The sequence below is a fragment of the Sciurus vulgaris genome (assembly GCF_902686455.1).
Source record: "Sciurus vulgaris genome assembly, chromosome: 1".
In the NCBI taxonomy this organism is placed as follows: Eukaryota; Metazoa; Chordata; class Mammalia; order Rodentia; family Sciuridae; genus Sciurus; species Sciurus vulgaris.
Genome location: NC_136461.1, coordinates 40,914,012 through 40,934,922, shown reverse-complemented (window position 1 = coordinate 40,934,922; position 20,911 = coordinate 40,914,012). Strand labels below are relative to the sequence as shown.

Genomic DNA, 20,911 nt, shown 5'->3' with positions numbered 1-20,911 from the left:
CAGTTCTGAAATATGTAACACTAGCTCCTGCCTCCAGTAGAGAAGATAAAATGCAGAGATGAGTATAACTCAAGTGTGATCCCTATATGAATGAACCTTAAAAATATGCTAAGTGAAAGAACCTAGTCACTAAGAACCAGGCGTTATTTGATTACATTTATAGAAAATACCCAAAAGGACTGGGCTCAGTGTCTCAAGCCTATAATTCTGGCAACTTGGGAGGGTAAGGCAGGAGGATCCTAAGTTCAAAGCTAGCCTCAGCAACTTAGCAAGAGCCTGTCTCAAAATAAAAAATAAAAAGGACTCTGGATGTGGCTCAGTGGTTAAGCACCCCTGGGTTTAATCTCCAGCATCCCTGCCCCAGCCAAAAGGAAGAAAATATCCAAAAGAGGCAAATTCATAAAAACTCCAAGTAGATTAGTGGTTGCCTCAGGCTGGAGGAGGTGGTCCAACGGTGAGTGCTAATGGGTATTGGGTTTCTTTATGGGATGATGAAAATATTCTAAAATTGTAACAGTGGTTAAAAAAAAACTGAAAATATGCCAACATTAACCAGATACTTTAAATGTGTGTATTGTATGATATATGAATTATATCTCAACAAAGTTGTTAATCCACTCCCAAAAGCCTACTCTTTCTTTCAGGTTCCTTAATGTAAACTCACCGGTCACCTAATCAACTTAGATAGAAGCCACCACACTCTGTTCAAATTCTCCCTCATTCTATCACCACAAGATATGCCCATTTCACCTCTGAACTACAATTCATCCATTATTTCAGGCTTCATCATATGAGATTTGGGCCTGTTCAGTATGGCTATAAGACAGGCTTTTACCATAATGCAACTTGACTGCCTTCACCACTGAGCAATATCCCCACCCTTTTTATTTAATTTTGAGACAAGGTCTCACTAGGTTGCTGAGGCTGGCCTCTAACTTGGAAACCTCCTGCCTCAGCCTCCAGAATAGCTGGGATTGCAGGCATGCACCACAGAAGTTAGTAAGTCTGGCTACCTTCTAACTTACAGTCTTTGCTATTTTCAGAGAAATGTTTCTAAAGCACACTCTTACAGGAGAGCCACATGTTTAAAACTTTCTTTGGCTCCCCAAAAACTAATAGATAAAGTCAACATTACCTCCTAAGGACAGTCAAGATTGTTCAAAATTTGGCCCAACCAACCTTTCCACTGTCATCACTAGGGGCTTCCTTCCTCCCTACCTCAAAGACATCTTCCATGTCCTCAGTCTCAACATTTCTACACAGGAGAAAATACCAAGTAATTTCACTTTTTATATCATTCTTCCAGCTCAACTCCCTACAATTTGTGAAACAAAAGCAAAAACTCACATCTCCCTTATATCATATACCTATTCACCTCCCCTTTACTAGCTTTTCAGGGATGAACTTTTTGAAAATTGGCCAGGCCTTAACCTTTCATTCACTCCACCACTGTACCTTCCTCTTGCTGCACCAAACTCTTCATGTTCTTTCCATCCATGTATCTTTTTTTTTTTTTTCTTTTTCATCCTGGTTTTACAGTATTCAGTAGAACTCCAGAAAATAATATTGAAGAAACAGCAAAAGCCAGCACTCCAACTTGCTGGGGTTCAATCCCCAGAACCGCCAAAGTGGGGGAAAAAAAAAAAACTAATGTCTTTGAATTATTTTTGTACTAAGGTTACACTACCTTTATAAAATTGAAGACTATTCTTCCAGAGAATCCTCCATTTCCTTTTTAAAAAATATTTTTAGTTGTAGATGGACCCAACACCTTTACTTATTTATTTTGTTAATATGGTGCTGAGGATCAAACCCAGTGCCTCACACGTTAGGCAAGTGCTCTACCACTGAGCCACAACCCCAGTCCCATCCTCTTACTTCTAATAGTAGGCTTGTCTATTCCTCGAAGCTTTAGTAAAAAGCTGGTACTTTTTTTTGAGAGATTTTTTTAAACTACTGATTGAATTTATTTAATGGTACAGTATTATTCAGGTTTCCAATTTCAGCTTGAGTTAATTCTGGTGATTTTTATTTTTTGAGGAAATCACCTGTTTTCATGTAAGCTTTCAAATTTATTGACAAAAGATTTTCATAGTAGATCACTAACAATTTTCACCTCTACTATATATGTACATTTCTCAGCTTTTTCATCCTTAATGTTGCTTATTTATGCCACTACTTTTACCTCCCCAATCTAAGGGTTGATTTCATTATCTTTCTTCACAGAATGAACTTTCAGTTTATTGATGCTCTCTAATGCTTATCTCCCATTTCATTAATGCATTCTTCTTTCTATTTTCTTTAGTATTATTCTTTAATCTTCTAATTTTTTAAAAGGAATGCTTAGTCCATTAATTTTTAATCTCCATTTTATAATACATTCATTAAGATTATAAATCACAGCCTTCTTTAGATGTGATCTTACCACATGATTCCTTCATTATCATTCAGGTTTAAATATTTCACAATTTCCATTATGATTTCTACTTTCACTCATGAATTATTTAGAAGTATGTATGTGAGGAGGTAGTGGCTGCTCTTTTGTTAAGGGATTTCTAATTTATTCTGTTCTTATCAAAGAACATTATCTATACCATACTGGGGCTATGGTAGTCTCTTTTTCTGTAACAATTTTAATTTTTTTTCTTAAAATCTTTTATGTTGAATATTAATACTGTTTCTCAGCTTTGTCATAGTATTTTCCTGAAATATATTTTCCATCACTTTCTTTTTTACTTAACTTTTAATTTATAATTATGAAATATTATAAATATTCAGAAAATATGGCACTAATGACAATTATGTACCAATCACAGAGATTAAATAGATAGCACTCTACATGTTGTCCAAAGGAGAATATTTTTTGAGGGTTTGTTTTTTTTTTTGGAGGTGGGGGTTTTGCAAGGTATTAAAGACTGAACCCAGGGGCACTCAAAAACTAAGCCATATTCCCAGCCCTTTTCATTTTGAGACAGTCTTGCTAAGTTGCTTAGGGCCTTGCTTAAATTGCTGAGGCTGACCTCAAACTTGTGACCTCCTGCCTCAGTCTCCCAAGTCACTGGGATTACAGGCATGAACCACCACACCCAGCTAATGGAGGATATTTTCAATGTCAAATTCATAGAGAACAGATGGAGATAACAAAAAGGATACTAAATTAACAAGAAAGGCCAAAATCAGGAGTAATTTTTCACAGTGAAATGACAACTGATAATAGTTTTTTGTTTGTTTTACGGGTACCAGCCATTTAACCCAAGGGCAATTTATCACTGAGTTACATGCCCAGCCCTTTTTATTTTTTTATTTTGAGACAGGATCTTACTAAGTTACTTTGGGCCTCGCTAAGTGGCTGAAGCTGGCACTGAACTTGCAACCCTCCAGTATCAGCCTCCCAGTGGGATTATACATGTGTACCACCATGCTCATCCTGCTAATAGTACTTATGGGATATAGACTTAAGGGGAGATGAGGATATTCTTAAGGTTAGACATTAATTTAAAAATAATAACTTTATGGGCTGGGGTTGTGGCTCAGTGGTAGAGAGCATGCCTCGCATGTGTGGGGCATTGGATTTGATCCTCAGCACCACATAAATAAATAAAGACACTGTGTTTATCTACAACTAAAAAAATTTAAAAATAAACAAACAAAATAATAACTCTCTACATTCATTCAAAGATGTCGCTTATTGTTAGATATATCCCAGTACTAAGGAAACAGGGAGGAGGGGTTTTGTGGGTTGTGAATGTCATAGAGACAATGAATGAGGTTTTAGCATAAGTCAGTGCAGAAACTATTAATAATTTGTTATGGTACATTACTGACCTGTGATGAAATGAAAGAGAACAGATGATGTATCCCTTGGAGAATCAGTCAACTCATACCTAGCACAATAGGTAAATGGAGTATAGGCTGAATATCCTTAATTTGAAAATCCAAAATCCAAAATGCTCCAAAATCCAAAACTTTTTGAGTGCCAACATGGCACTGCAAATAAAAAATTCCACCTGACTTCACATAAAAGTGTTGTATAAAATGACATTCAGGCTATGTGTGTAAGGTATATATGAAACATAAGTGAATTTCATGTTTAGACAAAAGTTCATTCATCAAGGTATCTCAATGTATATATTCAAATACTACAGAAACCAAAAAAGTTCATCTGAAATCCTTTCTGGTCCCAAGCATTTCAGATAAGAAATACTCACCTCATACTCAATTTCACTGTACTAAGTCAAAGAGTTACTTTAAATTACATGTGAAATAATTGTTTTCAAAGATTTATAACATTAATACTTTGTTGAATATAATTTGCCTTACTTTGATGGTTTCTAAACCCCTTTATAGAGCCTGTCAGGGTTTGAGATTAAACTGTATATTAATACTAATTATTAACTCTAACAGTAACTACTGTTTATCAAGATCCTACCAAGTCACAAATACTATATTCTGGATCTGTTTTAATATATTAATTACTTTAAAATGCACAAGTCTATGAGTAAATGGCATGATGCCCATTCCAGAGATTAAAAAAAAAAGGAGCTGAACATGTAAGTTGGACCAAATCACAGAGCTAGTTACTTCATAGATGCCACATTCTTGCCTCTACTTCACACTGCCTCTTTAATGTTGTTACTTCTCCATTTTGCAGATATTACCCGAAAATGTCAATATTTTGCTTTTGACAGCAACATGGGGGTGGAGGTAGGATGAAAACCTAAACCATCAACTAACTTTCATTTTTTCATCAAGGCAACACCACCCTCTAGTGGCAAATACTATGTAACCAAGAGTCAAAAGTTTTCATTTTTCTGCTTTCCTCCACTTAACCAGTGGAGGAAACACTACCTAGCAACGACTTGGGGTATCTGCTTTCATCCGTCTAGTCAAAAGGAGTGGAAGCCTGATAAGGCTACCATGAGAGTACATGTGAAAATCATCTAGCACAGGGCTCAAATCTGTGCTTCCCTTATAATTCTTTTCCCCTATTCTTCTCCCTCCCCCATTCTCCTTTCATATAGCCTAAAACCACGTGGGTGTTTTGCTTTGATTTTTAGAACACATATCAAACCACTAACTCATATTTCTCATTTAAGAAATCACCATTATCTTATTTGAAATAATCCTACAGTTTTTCTATATGTAAACCATAGTAAAGGCAAATTCTCTAATATGTATTCACCATTTTTATAAGTATAAAATTAATAATAATCTTTTTTAAATGTCTAGTTACTAATGCTACAGTGGATAGGAACTTACTATCAGGTGGGGACAACAAAAAAGTTAACATGTAATACTCTGCAACAAGTTCTAGCCACCAAATTTGCTGAAAGGATATAGATCAGAAAGGATGAACAGAAGTAACATTTGAAAAGTCTCTTAAAAGATGAGATTGCCAGGCAAGAGGGTGCAGAAAATTCATGACATAAAAAAAAAAAAAATCTGTCAGAAGCAATGAGGAATAAATATATACAGTGAGGGAACAGAAGATATAGTGTGATGGGATGGAGGAGGCAAATCAGAGGTGCAGTCAGTGATAGTTCATTAAGCACATCTGAAATTTAAATGCATTATCTATCATCACCAATGATATCATCTCATCATCATCATCACCCATGGCAGTTACCATTTACAGGATTTGTATTAAGTGCCAAACCCTATCCTTATATAATTGCTAAATCTCACATCCCTTCAAGGTATATAATGTTATCTTCAAAGAGGTTAAGAAATTTACCCAAAGTCACATTCAGTAAGAGGTGAAACTCAGTGAGATTCTTGCCCCAGATCACTATGATTCCTCCTATGCCAGTGATTCTAAACTCGGTTGTACAACCCAATCACCAAGAAAATCCATTTTATTTATTTATTTATTGACTGACTGACTAGAGAATCTGTTTTAAAATAAAGGTTCTGGGGTTGGGAATATAGTTCAGTTGGTAGGGTGCTTGCCTTACAAGCACAAGGTACTGGGTTCAATCCCCAGCACTGCGAAAAAAAAAAAAAGAAAAGAAAGGTTCTGGAATGGGACCTTAAAACAGCATGTCTGGAAGGTTAGACTTGGGAACCTTTATTTCAAACAAACCATCAAGATGTTTCTTAAATAGAAAGCCAAATGGCAGTCTAATTTTTTAAAAATATCACAATGCTCCATAAGTGGGCACATACATACACACACACACACACACACACACGTAGTTATAAGGGTCTATCTATGTGCCAAGTGCCTTATCCTCACAAAATTCTGCAAGAAGGGTATTATAAACCCAACTTTAAAGAAGAAAAATTCTAGCTCAGAAAGCTTACAAACAGCTTCCCTCTTTCAGTCAGCAAAGCAAAGGGTAAAATGGGATTTAAACACAGGAATGTCTGGTTCTTCTCTGTCATGTTATATGGAAGCAGAATTCTAAGAATGGCTCTCAAAGACCCTTGTCCTTGTATAATCTCACCTTTTAGTGTGGGTGGAAACTGAATATGATGAGATAACAGTGGGTAAAAAGATTATCTGGTGGGACTTACCTAATATAATCACATAAAGCTTTTTCTTCTCTTTTCTTTTCTTTTTTTTGGGGGGAGTGCTTGAGGATCAAACCCAGGGCCACATGCTAGGCAAATACTCTACCACTGAGCCACAACCCCAGTCCACATGAAGCTTTTTTTAAAAAGTAGAGTGTTTCATGAAACTGGTAGCAGAACGGAAGTCAGAGGGATTCAAAGTACTTCTCAGAAGGATTCAATGCACACAACTGACCTGAAGATGGAAGGGGCCATAGGGCAATATGTGCTGCTGACAACCGGCAAGCAAACAGATACCTGTTCTTTAAACACAAGGAACTGAATTCTGCCAGCAACCCTGATAAGCCCTTTATGAGTAGTCTTACTCAGAACCTCCAGACAAGGACCCAACCCAGTCAACTCCTTGATTTCAGTCTTGTGAAATCTTAGCAAACCCAACCAAGATGTCTGATCTGTAGAACTGTGAGGAAATAAATGCATGTTTGCGTGTGTAGTGGCAAAACATACTGACATGATATTCACCACTTCAACCATTACTAAGTGTACAGGTCAGTGGCACTAAGTGTGTTCACACTGTGGTATGACCATCAGCACCAAGGTCTCCACAACTTTTCCATCCTCTCATACTGAACCTCCATACCCATTAAAAGAAAACTGCTCATTTCCCCCTTACCCAGTCCCTGGAAATCAACATTTTACTTCCTGTCTCTAGAAATTTGACTACTCCAATTACCTAATATAAAAGTATATAGTGTAAGAGGAATCATATAGTATTTGTCTTTTTATGGCTTTCTTATTTCACTTAGCATAACAACCCTCAAGGTTCATCCATGTTTAGCATGTGTCAGAATTATCTTTCCTTTTTTAAGGTGGAATAATATTTTATTGTATTACATATATCACCTTTTGTTTCTCCATCTGTATATAAACATTTGGATTGCTTCAATCTCTTGATTACTGTTACTAATGCTGCTATGAACATGGATGCACAAACACTTGAGTCCTTGCTTCCGATTCTTTTGGATATATTTAAATGGGTGTTGCTTGAAGTCAATGTATTACCTTAAAAACTGGCTAAGTAAAAGGAAGTAATCAAACAAGTATCTTGCTGATTTGAATTGCATCACTGGATAATCAAATAATAAATGAAGTGTCTCCTTAAAAAATTATTCCAACTTCCAAGATGGAAAGATCCTCCATGTTCTTGGATAGGCAAAATTAATATTGTCAAAATGGCCATAATACCAAAAGTGCTATACAGATTCAATGCAATTCCAATTAAAATCCCAATGACGTACCTCACAGAAATAGAGCAAGCAATCATGAAATTCATCTGGAAGAATAAGAAACCCAGAATAGCTAAAGCAATCCTTAGCAGGGAGAGTGGAGCAGGGGGTATCGCAATACCGAACTTCAACTATACTACAAAGCAATAGTAACAAAAACGACATGGTATTGGCACCAAAATAAACAGGTAGATCAATGGTACAGAATAGAGGACATGGACACAAACCCAAATAAATAGTTTTCTCATACTAGACAAAGGTGGCAAAAACATGCTTCTTCAACAAATGGTGCTGGGAAAACTGGAAATCCATATGCAGCAGATGAAACCGAACCCCTATCTCTCACCCTGCACAAAACTCAACTCACAATGGATCAAGGACCTCGGAATCAGACCAGAGACCCTGCATCTTATAGAAGAAGAAGTAGGTCCAAATCTTCAACATGTCAGCTTAGGATCAGACTTCCTTAACAGGACTCCCATAGCACAAGAAATAAAAGCAAGAATCAATAACTGGGATAGATTCAAACTAAAAAGCTTTCTCTCAGCAAAGGAAACTATCAGCAATGCGAAGAGAGAGCCTACAGAGTGGGAGAAAATCTTTGCCACTCATACTTCAGATAGAGCACTACTTTCCAGAATATATAAAGAACTCAAAAAACTCTACACCAAGAATACAAATAATGAAAAACAACAAATGGGCTAAGGAAATGAACAGACACTTCACAGAAGAAGATCTACAAGCAATCAACAGATATAGGAAAAAAAATGTTCAACATCTTTAGTTATAAGAGAAATGCAAATCAAAACTACACTAAGATTCCATCTCACCCCAATTAGAATGGTGATTATCAGGAATACAAGCAACAATAGGTGTTGGAGAGGATGTGGGGGAAAAGGTACACTCATACATTGCTGGTGGGGTTGCAAATTAGTGCAGCCACACTGGAAAGCAGTGTGGAGATTCCTTAGAAAACTTGGAATGGACCCACCATTTGACCCAGCTATCCCACTCCTCAGCCTATACCCAAAGGACTTAAAATCAACATACTACAGAGAAACAGCCACATCTATGTTCATAGCTGCTCAATGCACAATAGCCAGACTGTGGAACCAACCTAGATGTCCTTCAACCGATGAATGGATAAAGAAACTGTGGTATATATATATACAATGGAATATTACTCAGCCTTAAAGAAGAATAAAATTATGGCATTTGCAGGCAAATGGATGAAATTGGATAATATCATGCTAAGTGAGATAAGTCAATCTCCAAAAACCAAGGGACGAATGATCTCACTGATAAGTGGATGATGATATATAATGGGGGGGGGCAAGAATGGAGGAAGGAGGGACTGTATAGAGGGAAAAGCGGGGTGGGGGGGGAGGAAAAAATAACAGAATGAATCAAAAACTATTATCCTGGCAGCCAGCAGCCAGCCAGGAGCAAGGGAAGGCTGTGTGAGGACCTCTCTCCTGATGGCCCCGATCAACATCGTAATGTACCCAGAAGTTGTTGTTTTAAGCCTCATACTACTTCTGACAGGTGCTGTGGTTTCTTATACAGAAGTGAGTGGGGTGGTGGGTCAGCCTGTCACTCTTCCCTGCAGCTACTCAGTGGATAATGGTGCGGTCACATCCATGTGCTGGGGCCGAGGGGCATGTCCTATATCTAAATGCTCAGATGAAATCATCTGGACTGATGGGTCCCAAGTCACCTTCCGGAAGCACATGCGTTATAAGCTGGAGGGGAACCTTCTAGAAGGGGATGTATCTTTGACCATAGAGGATGCAGCTAAGACTGACAGTGGCCTGTATTGTTGTCGAATTGAACACAGGGGATGGTTCAATGATATGAAAGTCACCTTATCCTTGGAGATTAAACCAGCCAGAGACACAAGTGTTCCCATGACACCTAGGGCCTATACCTCTGCTCCTCCAACACCAGCACGCACACAGAACCACAAAACAGTAAGTACTTCACCTTCTACAACTCAGGCCTCAGAAACTCAGACTATGACTCGGCAGGAAACAGAGTCTTCCTGCTCACCACTCTACCCTTGCCCAACAGATGGGAACGGCACTTTGACACAGTCTTCAGATGATCTTTGGCACAACAATCAGACTCAGGTGTTCCCAGCAAGAAGCCCAGGGATGACCAATGCCGGACTCTACATCGGAATTGCCATTTCCACCTTGGTGCTGCTGCTTGCAGTTTCGATTGTCATAATTATCAAAAAGTATTTCTTCTTCAGAAAGAAGATGCAGCCACTAAGCATGGTTTCCTTGACTGGCCCTCAAATTGGAACTCTGCAAAGTGAAGCAGATGTGCGTGCCCGAGCAGAAGACAATGTCTACGTCATTGAGGATAATCTTTACGTCATGGAATAAGACCCAAGGGCGCTCTTGGGGGTGTTATGTCCATGACTGCAGAAGACAGTGACCGGATATCAGTATGTCAGACTCCTTTTGAACTCCAGGACCACTTCTCTGTCATTTCACCTGGCCTTCCAACATGTCTGCCACATTGGATAGGGTGACTCTCTAGCTCAGAACTGTACACAAACTCATTAACAGCATCCTAATTTCCATACTAAAACTAGATCATTTTTTTCCCACTCATGGTAGAGCATTCTCCCGCACATGAACATTTTAGAATTCTGTATTTTCTTTAGACCCCTTTATTCTTACATCCATTTAAAAAAAAGTGATTAGTGACACAGGAAGGAAAATTGTGTTTAAAACTGCCAAGAAATGAGGGACAAGATTTAAGAACCAAAAAATTCAAAGACTTCATTGGGCAGCATTTCATGATTACCTCTTGTTTTTATACTGTAACTACAAATATTTTATTTCTTATGTTTCCTAGGTTCAAATCGTGAGGGTCTGCAGGTTTTTATTTCCCCTGTGGAGAAATAGAAGTGAGTCTAATTTCACCATTATAGGAATATATGTTTTCCATGTGATGCATGGAGTGGCTGATTTGTGGATCAAGGTGGTTATTTTAGCCATGAGGAGTTGTAGTAGGGAGTGTGGACCAAGTCGAAGCAGGGGAAGAGAACCACTTATCCTGGGATTCGGTACATTTATGCTATTTCTACCCTTGCACTTGGGCCATGGTGCTAGGCATATTTTCCCTTCCTCCCTTCCTTACTTCCTTTCTTCTTTTATATCCGGTACTGGGATTGAGCCCAAGGGTGCTCTGTCAGTTAGCTGCATCCCCAACCCTTTCTAAGTTTGTACTTTGAGATGCAGTCTTGCTAAGTTGCTGAGACTGGTTTTGAACTTGATCTTCCTGACTCAGCCTCCTCAGTCACTGTGATTACAGGCCTTTGCTACTGCTCCTGGCCAGTGCTAGGCATTTTTGTAGACAACCATCAGGCTCTCTGAACCAATTTTCAGAATGAGGAGAGACAGAAATGAAAGGGAAAAAACCGAGAGAATAGGGAAAAGACTGTCTGCCTTAAGTAAGTTCTATTGCAAATCTAATAGTATTTGAAATTATCACTAGTGTTTTCTAAAATTTTATATTTCTAAATGATCTCCAGACCACTTTTATATTTAAAGTGATTTCAGAAAGTTGAAGGGTCTTTTTCCAATCTAATTAATTCCAAGCCCCACCCCCCTTTTTTAGTAATTCCATGACACTTTGGTTTTGCCAGGAGTTAGAGAAGTGTATCAAAAGGAATCTTCAGTCTTCAGTCACTCACGTGACTGTTTAAAAATGTAGATATGCAAGGGCTGATATTGTCAGAAAAAGAAATGTTTCCACATGAAGAGTTAACGGGGTTGGATATTAATTTCAATTTCAATTTGAGTGAACCCTGAAATCATGGTTGGGGTTCAAAGATACACCACAGTGGTCTGGGAGGGCAGGATGCTTCATGTCAAAGGTCACATTTCTTACACTGTTCTGCAGAGTTCTAGGAAATTACCAGATCCTCTGAGTGAGGGTTCTATGAGTAAATAAGATCTGTGTACACTGTATTCTGGGTTTGCCAGCTGGGGCGAGCCTGTTTGGGTCTAAAAGTGTGTTATATTCCAACTACAGTGTTTTCTTTTTCTTAAATTTGAGGCAACATGCATAAATTTGGAGCTTTGAATTTAAAGCCCAGATTTGTAGTGTGTTGGGAAAGTTTGTCAAGCTTAGACTGCACTCTTTTGGTTTTGTTTATTTTGTTCTGTTTTGTTTGCAAATCCTGGGGATTGAGCCCAAGGGCCTCCAGCTGGGTGCACGCCTGTGGTCAGGGGCCCCCTGACTGGGACTGCACCCTGCTTTCCTGGTCCACTCACTTTCAATTCTTGCCTGATTCGTGTGGGGCATTGAGTTTATGATGCCTGCTCTAGTCTCCATATTCTTCCTGGAGATTTATTATCCATGCTGAAGGGCCTGGGGATCTGGTTAACTGTTTAATCTCACATTTCTAAACTTGTTTGAACACACAAGCACAGTGCCTATTAGCATTCTGTGAAACAAATTACACGGGAAACCCCTCAGTACTCAGGATTAAGAATAGGACTTGAAGTTGGGTGTGGTGGCACACGCCTGTAATCCCAGTGGCTTGGGAGGCTGAGGCAGAAGGATCATGAGTTCAAAGCCAACCTCAGCAAAAGTGAGGCACTAAGCAACTCAGTGAGACCCTGTCTTTAAATAAAATAACAAAATAGGACAGTGGCTCAGTGGTTGAGTGCCCCTGAGTTCAATCCCTGGTAACAAAAAAAAAAAAAGAAATTGATTTCTAATCCTGACTCTTCTCAGTGACACTAGATGACAACAAGATAATTAGGATAACTTGTTTTTATGCTCAATTTTTTTTCATTTTTACCTATTAGGTATAATCTTCTCCATACCTAATTTGGCATTTAGTGATAATTCTAATGAAGTGTTACTTGTAAGAAGTCTTTGCAAGAGGAAAAACACTACAGAAATTTCCCCCCAGCAGATTTTCTAGGAATAGCAGGGCTAGCATGCATGCTTGGTAATTAATATATTGTTGTTACATTCATAAATCTCTTGCTGTAGGAGATCTCTTCTTAAAAATGATATTTCTTTTTGAAACTGTTTATGTTGAATTATTTCAATGTTATCCTACAGAAAAATTTGTTAATAACTGAGATGGAGGATGGTTAAGAAAGGAGAAAGGGGAGGAATTTCATTATTTTGACCTTTTTCTATAAATCTGTCGATCTTAGAGATCGTCTTGAATTTTGTTTGGCGCCTTTGAGACACAGTTGAGTTTCCGTTACCTACCATCTGTCCTGGAGAAAGAGCACATGGCGATGATTAAGACTGTATATTCAAATTTATGAGATTTTGCACATCATTAAGTAGCATGATCAATCATTCACTGATAGCTATAAAGATGGGGTGATTCTGTGGGTACATGAAAGCAGGGGACTCCTCGTGGTCATGTGTACATTCATTAATAAATAAGATCTGTTCCATCCTTTTGAAAAAAAAAAAAAAAAAAAACTATTATCCTATGTAAATGTGTGATTACACGAATGGTATGCCTCTACTTCATGTACAGAGAAACAAGATGTATCCCATTTGTTTACAATAAAAATAAATTTTAAAAAAAATTATTCCAAGTAAAAATTAAACAATGACAGACTATCATCATTTTGCAACCCCCAATGATTTAATCAGTATAAACACTAAACATCAATGGCTACTAGTATTAATGAGAAGCAAAAAAACGACACTGTATTTCCTGCTAAAAGAACACAGGACTGCCTACAGTAACACTGCCAACAGGATCAAATCTGGGTCTGATTCATTCTTTGGATGCAGCTGTCAATCTGCAGCAAAAACAGAGGGCAGATGATCACAATGAATGCACAAGTCTGCAATCAGTAAAATCTATACTATCTGAAACTCCTACAGGTCAAAGGGTCTGGATTCTTCGACAGATAAACTGTAAACAAAATACATCATTTTAAATAGGAAAAATAAAACTGTAGAATTTAGGGATGCATGCTTGAGTGATAAAGAAATGCAAGAAAAAGTGGTCAGGCATGGTGGCACCACACAGTAATCCCAGTGACTTGGGAGGCTGAGGCTAGAGGATCCCAAGTTTGAGGCCAGCCACAACAACTTAGCAAGACCCTGTCTCAAAATAAAAAAAATTAAAAGGGCTGGGGATGTGGCTCAGTGGTTAAGCATCCCTGTGTTCAATCCCCTGTACCCCACGCTCCCCCAACCCCCTCCCCCCACCAAAAAAAAAGCAAGAAGTAGTTACTATAACAGAAGTGATTACTTTAGGAGACAGGTAGGCAGCAGGTAGAAAGTCTTCTGGGGCAGCAGGCAAAATCCTATTTCTTAACCTGAGTGGTAGTTACAGAGGTTAATGATTAATTAAGCTATATTTAAAAAGCAAAAACAAAAACAAATGAACAAATCCAGTACACTGTAACAATGAGACAGTGACCCAAATCCAGACTAAATTCAGCTGTCTCAATACAGCTCTGCCCAACTCTCACTACTGAGCCTGTATCAAGCCAAAAAAGCAGTTAAGACAAGCCTCAGTACTGACTGAGGTCAAAAGCAAGTGCATACAAAAGCAATTAGACCAAGAGATCAAAAGAGAAACCAAAAGAAATTTAAAAATAAAAAAGTATAAGTTGAATTTTTTTTAATTTTTATGCTATCACACATTCGCCATCTGCACAAAACAGGCCTTGTCTCATTTCTATCCTGCAAATCTGCCACACTTAGACTCTTATCTCAGTGCCATACTTTTTCAGTTATAATTTAGCTTCTTAGAGTTATCTCTTAGTTCTATTGAGGATTTATAATAAATGCACAGTATGTTTACCAAATATATTCACATCTTCAAAAGTTAAGAGGCACTCTGGATTCAACTCCCAGCACCAAAACAAGCAAGCAAAGGATGCAAGAAAAAGATAGCAGAATGAAATAAACACTGTCTTGAAAAAAAAGGGATACTAGAAGCTGATTTACCTAGTAGTGATAGAGGCAGATTATTCTTTAGATACAGTGGAATACTAGAAACTGTGTCTCCAGTCATGCACTCTTTCTAGCTTGTACCTATTTGGCAGTGATGGAAACTGAATGAGTAATCTAAAGCAGTATGAAATAGAGATTTATGCAGTCCAGTAAGGGTATAGCCACTAGCCACAAGTGGCTAATGATCCCCTCCCTGAAGTGCCACCAGTATGAGATATGCCCTTGGTATAAAAGACAACATAGATTTCAAAGACCAACCATGAAAAAACAATGTAAAATATCTTATTAATAATTGTGTATTAATTATATCTTAAAGTAATATTTTGAATATATTGGCTTGGACAAAATATTAATCTCACTCTTTAAATGAAGCTACCAGAAAAATTCAAATTATGTATATGGCTCAAATTATATTTCTCCTGGACAGCATGCTACACACACACACACACACACACACACACACACACATTATTAAATAGCATTGAACAGGAAAAAAGAGAGTAGCTATTCATGGAGATTTTTCCGAATTTTTTTCTACTGTTGCTGTACCACCAACATTATAGCTCATTTAATTTACCCTTGTCTCTTAGCTGTAAAAGATAGGAAGCGAAACTAAATTTGGATTTCCATGATTCCATCAAAATACATCTTTTTCTGTCAAAATTGGTTTTCATAAAAATGAATCAATACTCACTCTGAGTCTAACGCATCCTCTGCGAGAGCCTCTCATCATTTTGTCCTTGGACTAAAAGAAAAATGAAACATTTAATGAATAAAAGATTAACGGACATATCAATTGTTTTTAGAATTATCTGGGGATGGAAAAAAAACAAGATTTTTAGTACTATACATTCCTTCTGCCCACCCATCTTCCCAAAGGAAATCATTTACCGATAGGGGAATTACCGTTTTAAATGAAACCAGTTTCTAGACTATTAGACTAGACCATACAAATTAACCTAATCACAGAACTTTTACATATGTCTTTAATGTAACATGTTACACTATAATTTTTATTGTCTTCAAGTCCCTTAATTCTAGCCCCATATTTCTCCTATTTGAATGAGTCAGAGAATGTTTGGGAAGGTTAAGAATCACCTAGGCGTTTAAGAATCACTCCCAGATGATTCCAACAAATCAGAGGTCCACACTTTGAGAAACATTGCTTTAACTTCACCTTTTAGCAGTTCCCCAAATGGCTGACTTTTTCATCTTTGTGACTTCTCATTCAATGTTCTTCAGCTTGGAATAGCCTTGACCCAGATTTTCTGCCTTGTTGTCACTCATCAAGAACCTTGGCTTTCTTTGGATTCCTATTCCTGGGCTCCCAATCTCCAGTGGCATATACCACCCTGTAGCACATTCCTTAGAAGGTAGGAATTATATCTTAACTTGTGCTTCAGAACAGTGTCTGTTACACATTTCCTGATGAAACACAGCTTACCCTTTATGTCACCCTCACTATACTGAGTCAAGCAAAGGCTGTTATGCACAAGTGCAGTGCTGACATTCAATAAATATTCCTAAAATTAAATTACTCAGTAAAACTTCAAGTAACCAGAATTCAACAAATATTTAATACTGAAACAACTGGCATTCTTTTGTACTCCACCTATGTAAGGAAGAAACAAAACAAGCTGATATCTGTGATTATGTTTTACAGACAACCGTCCCACTTGAAACTCCAGATGCCCTGGCCCTACACACATCCAAATTCTTGAGCCAAACTCAGATTCACAAGTGATTACTAAGGTATTGAGGAGAGTCTTCTTATATTCCACTTATAAATACCAGAAGAAGGACTTAACACAGTTTAGAAAAAATTTCTCAGTATTAGCAGGATCAAAAAGAGTTCTTTACTAATAACAGCTAGTGAAAACATACCTAAGGAAAATATTCCTCAAGCATTTTAGCCTCTCCTGTACCCCTACTTATATTCCCACCAGAAGTATAAAGGCAAAAATAATAATAATCAGGTTAGAAAATATCTGATAAGGTTGGAATACAAAGTAAACTCAAACAAGTTAAGAATCACATATTCATCCTTGATTCTTTTCCACCATAACACAATTTTTAAAATAAAATTACATTAAACAGAAATAGGCAGACAAGTCCCAATGATGATACCACTATTTGGATTATTAATTAGAAAACACTTAAAGAGATAACTGAAAATGATTAAAACAAATATGACCAAGAAACAATCAGGCAAATCCAGAATGATGTGGAACATTCTACAAAAGAACTGGTTGAAGACTCGTGCAAAAATGTAGGGAAACTATTTTAACCAGTATATAAACTATTTTAACACAGAACAAAACTAAGTACTACCATGAATACAAAATGCTATAAATTCCAAAAAGCTCCCTATTATGAAAAAAGATATGAGAAGGCAACAATCAGGTTTCAATGTTTCCATCTGGAGCTTTTTTTAAAAAAAAAAAAAAAAAAAAAGCAATTAAGGAGGTTGAAGCAGGAGGATCACAAGTTCAAGGCCAGCCTCAGTAACTTAGCAAGGTCCTAAGCAACTTGGTGAAACCCTGTCTCAAAAAGTAAAAAGGGCTAGGGATGTGGTTCAGTGGTAAAGAGCCCCTAGGTTCAAACCCTGGTACCAAAAGGCAAAAAACGAAAAATAAAACAAACAAAAAGGGCTGGGGATGTAGCTAAAGTGGTAGAGCACTTGCCTGGCATGTGTGAAGCACTGGGTTCAATCCTCGGCACCACATAAAAATAAATAAATAGAATGAAGGTATTGTGTCTATTGACAACTAAAAAAAAATTTAAAAAAAAAGAATCTGATAAGAGGGAAGGTAGGGAGGAAAAGATCATTCGAAGCAAGGGAACATTATTAAGAAAGGAGATGCAGAAAACTTTACTATCTTACTCAGAGGAAAGTAGTCTTAGAGACTAGAGCACAGAGGGCAGAGAGGAACAGAGGTAAGGCTGAAAATAGGATTGCCAGGATCAGATCTTAAAGGGTCTGAAAAAAAATATTGAGTTTTTAGAAAAATTTAGTAGTTTTCAGTAGTTAATGGAGAGCCATTAAAGATTTACAAGGAGGACAAAAACATCTTCAAAGGTCTGTTTTAGAACTATAGCACCAATAAATAAGAGGATCTAGGGGAAATGATAGTAGCAGCAGCAGCATATTCTCTCATTGATGCCCTCTCTGTGACAGACACTTGATATACAATAAATCTCACAAAATCTTGCATGGTAAGAATTTTGTAAGTATTATAAATGAAGTGACACGAGGAAGACCAAGTAAATTACTGAATGTTGCACATGCAGAATATAGCAGTTTGATACAGCAAGCACAATTTGAAAAGGTTGCCCTGCAAATAATTCTCCTAGACTATATCTGCACACTGATATCCTCCAATCCTCAATCTTCCACAATTAGCACAGGGCTGGCCCTCTCCCTCATTCTCTCCCCACTCAGGCCTAATGTGAGATTAAAGAAAAGCTAGTGTGACAACATCCCCCAGATAGAGTGCCAAAGGGGTGGTTACCTAACCAAGCTGGTTACCCACAATACCCAACAAAGCAAATTAGTCTTTCCTGGGGAGTATATCAATTGAAGTTAAAGAAAGAGCTCCTTCCTATCTGCTACTGAAGCTGTAAAGATACAGATGCCACACAAGCATGAAGATCACATGCCTTGGATGTGAAGAAAATGACAATCAAAGCCTATACAGCGAGAGAAGCAGAGAGGTGAGGAGGAGAAGTTCCAGCAGCAGGTAATCTCTAGTTACACCCTGGCCTGAAGCATGCCTGCCCAAGACTGCCATTCACTAAATACTAGATTCTTCTTGATGAATCATACATAGTCCCTTCTGATGATGAGAGAAAAGCAGCTGACAGTCCAATCCTTTCTGATTTTTGAGACAGGGTCTTCCTAAGTTGCTGAGGCTAGTCTCAAACTGGTGATCCTTCTGCCTCAGCCTCCCAAACAGCTGGACTTATATGTGTATATCATAGAGCTCAGCATGTCTGGAAGTTTTGCAGACACATACATAAAACTCACTAGGGAAAATTAGTTTACCATTTAAATTAATTCTACAACCCTTTTATAAAACAAAGAATGCCATCCAAACCTGTTATATAAGACACTAACAACTTTTATTTGAATGTTAATTTTTATTTGTTTAAAATAAATTTGTATGAAAGATCAAGCAAGAATCTCACCTGGGGGCTGGGGTTGGTGCTCAGTGTAGAGCACTTGCCTAGCATGTGTGAGGCTCTGGGTTTGATTCTCAGTACCACATATAAACAAATAAAGGTCCACTGACTAAAAAAATATTAAAAAAAAAAAAGCCTCATCTGGGGCCGGGGTTGTAGCTCTGTGGTAGAGTGCTTGCCTAGCATGTGTGAGGCACTGGGTTCAATCCTCAGCACCATGTAAAAATAAACAAATAAAATAAAGGCATTCTGTCCATCTATAACTATAATTTTTTTTAAATGGGCAGATGAACTAAACATACACTCATAAGAGAAGAAATATTTGGCCAACAAATACATGAAAAATGTTTAACATCTTTAGAAATTAAAGAAATGCAAATCAAAACTACACTGAAATTTTATTTCACTCCAGGTAGAATGGCAGCCATCAAGAATACAAACAATAATAAATGCTGGAAACAATAATAAATCTGGATAAAAAGAAACACCTTTACACTGTTGGTAGGATTATGAATTAGTACAACTACTATGGAAATCAGTATGGAAGTTCTCAAAAGACTAGGAATGGAACCACTATATGACCCAGCTATACCACTCCTTGGTATTTATCCAGAAGAATTAAAGTCAGTATACAACAGTGATACATACATACCCATGTTTATAGCAGCACAATTCACAACAGCCAAACTATGGAACCAGCTTAGGATCTATCAACTAATGAATGGATAAAAAAAAAAGTGGTGTATATTTATATATAATGGAGTTTTATTTAATCATAAAGAAGGATGAAATTATGTCATTTACAGGGAAATGGATAGAACTTGAGAACATTATGTTAAGTGAAATAAGCCAAACTCAGGAAGCCTACAGTCATGTTTTCTCTCCTTTGTGGAAGCCAGAGAGGAAAAAAGAAAAAAAGCAGGGGATCTCATGAAAATCTAAAGGAAGTCAGTAGAGTAGAGGAAAGGAACCAGCGGGAGGGAGTAGAAGAAGGAATGAGGCAATACTGGGAAATGATATTGGTCAAATCGTGTTGTTACATGGTATGTATGTATGAATATGTGATACCGAATCCCACCATTTTAACTATAATGCACCAATAAAAAAACAGAAAAAAATAAAGGATTTTAAACATGTCTTAAAAAAAAGAATAAACATTTAATAAACTGATGGCAAAATGAAAGCGGACAAATGTCAAAAAAGGTTTCTCTGCTTTTCATATAAATGTAAACGCTGCTTCAGCCTGGAGACTCATGTTACTTCACTCCCAAGAGCATATGAGGTTGCACTCCTGGTGAGTGTGGCACCATGGACCATCCACTCGTGTTAGATAAGAAGGCACTGTGCCAAGCAAACTAACCTACAAAGACAGAAATCATGAGAAGCTGGTTGTCATGAGACTGTGGGACAGACACAAAAGGGATAGCAAGGAACTTTACAGGATGATAGCAACACTCTATATTTTGACTGGGATCCTGGAAACAAGGTTGTAAACAAATGCCAAGACTCATCTAACTATACACTTAAAATCTATTTTTATTAAATGTAATTATACCACAATAAAAAGTCACAAAATTCCACAGCTGCACTACTTACAATAACAATTACAAAATAGTAAATGACAGCAATGATATGCACTCCTGAAGTCTCTCTACTTCAGAGGATGCAGAGTCCATAAGCTATCCTCATAGCATTTAATATCCTAGAGAATATTCACTACTTTTTGCCTTGTGGGTTCTCCATCACACAAAATGCCATCATGCTGTTGGAAACAAGAACTTTGAGGAGTTGTAGACCCACGGTACTGGAAGAACATTCCCCATCACTTGCCCCTCAAGTTATCGTAGATAACCCTCTCAATTCCTCACTCCCTAGAATAAACTTATTTTGAACATTAGATTTAGTGACTAATCAAACTACAAATAGCATCTTAGGAAATAAATTAAAACAAGGTGAAAGTG

At 37.5% G+C, this 20,911-nt stretch overlaps 2 protein-coding genes across 15 annotated transcripts in view; one reads left to right on the top strand and one right to left on the bottom strand.

Moving 5' to 3' along the window:
* OSBPL9 (oxysterol binding protein like 9) overlaps nucleotides 1-20,911 on the bottom strand; it is a gene marked incomplete at its 5' end in the record, with an annotated part of 149,489 nt that overhangs the window by 110,301 nt on the left and 18,277 nt on the right. For all 14 annotated transcript variants that reach the window (XR_013766296.1, XR_013766297.1, XR_013766298.1 and 11 more), the window contains one exon: nucleotides 15,463-15,513. Coding sequence is in view for 4 of the 14 variants with exons in the window: in XM_079154410.1 (XP_079010536.1) it covers nucleotides 15,463-15,513 (51 nt within the window). The remainder of the gene's footprint in view (nucleotides 1-15,462; nucleotides 15,514-20,911) is intronic.
* LOC306645175 (hepatitis A virus cellular receptor 1-like) lies at nucleotides 9,292-12,517 on the top strand. Its single transcript, XM_079112572.1, has 2 exons — nucleotides 9,292-11,431; nucleotides 11,484-12,517. Exon 1 carries the CDS (start codon nucleotides 9,299-9,301, stop codon nucleotides 10,187-10,189), a length of 891 nt encoding a protein of 296 aa, XP_078968698.1. The 5' UTR covers nucleotides 9,292-9,298; the 3' UTR covers nucleotides 10,190-11,431; nucleotides 11,484-12,517.

Coding starts and splice junctions, on each gene's coding strand:
- LOC306645175 (XM_079112572.1), top strand. CDS start 9,299: ATGTACCCAGAAGTTGTTGTTTTAAGCCTCATACTACTTCTGACAGGT.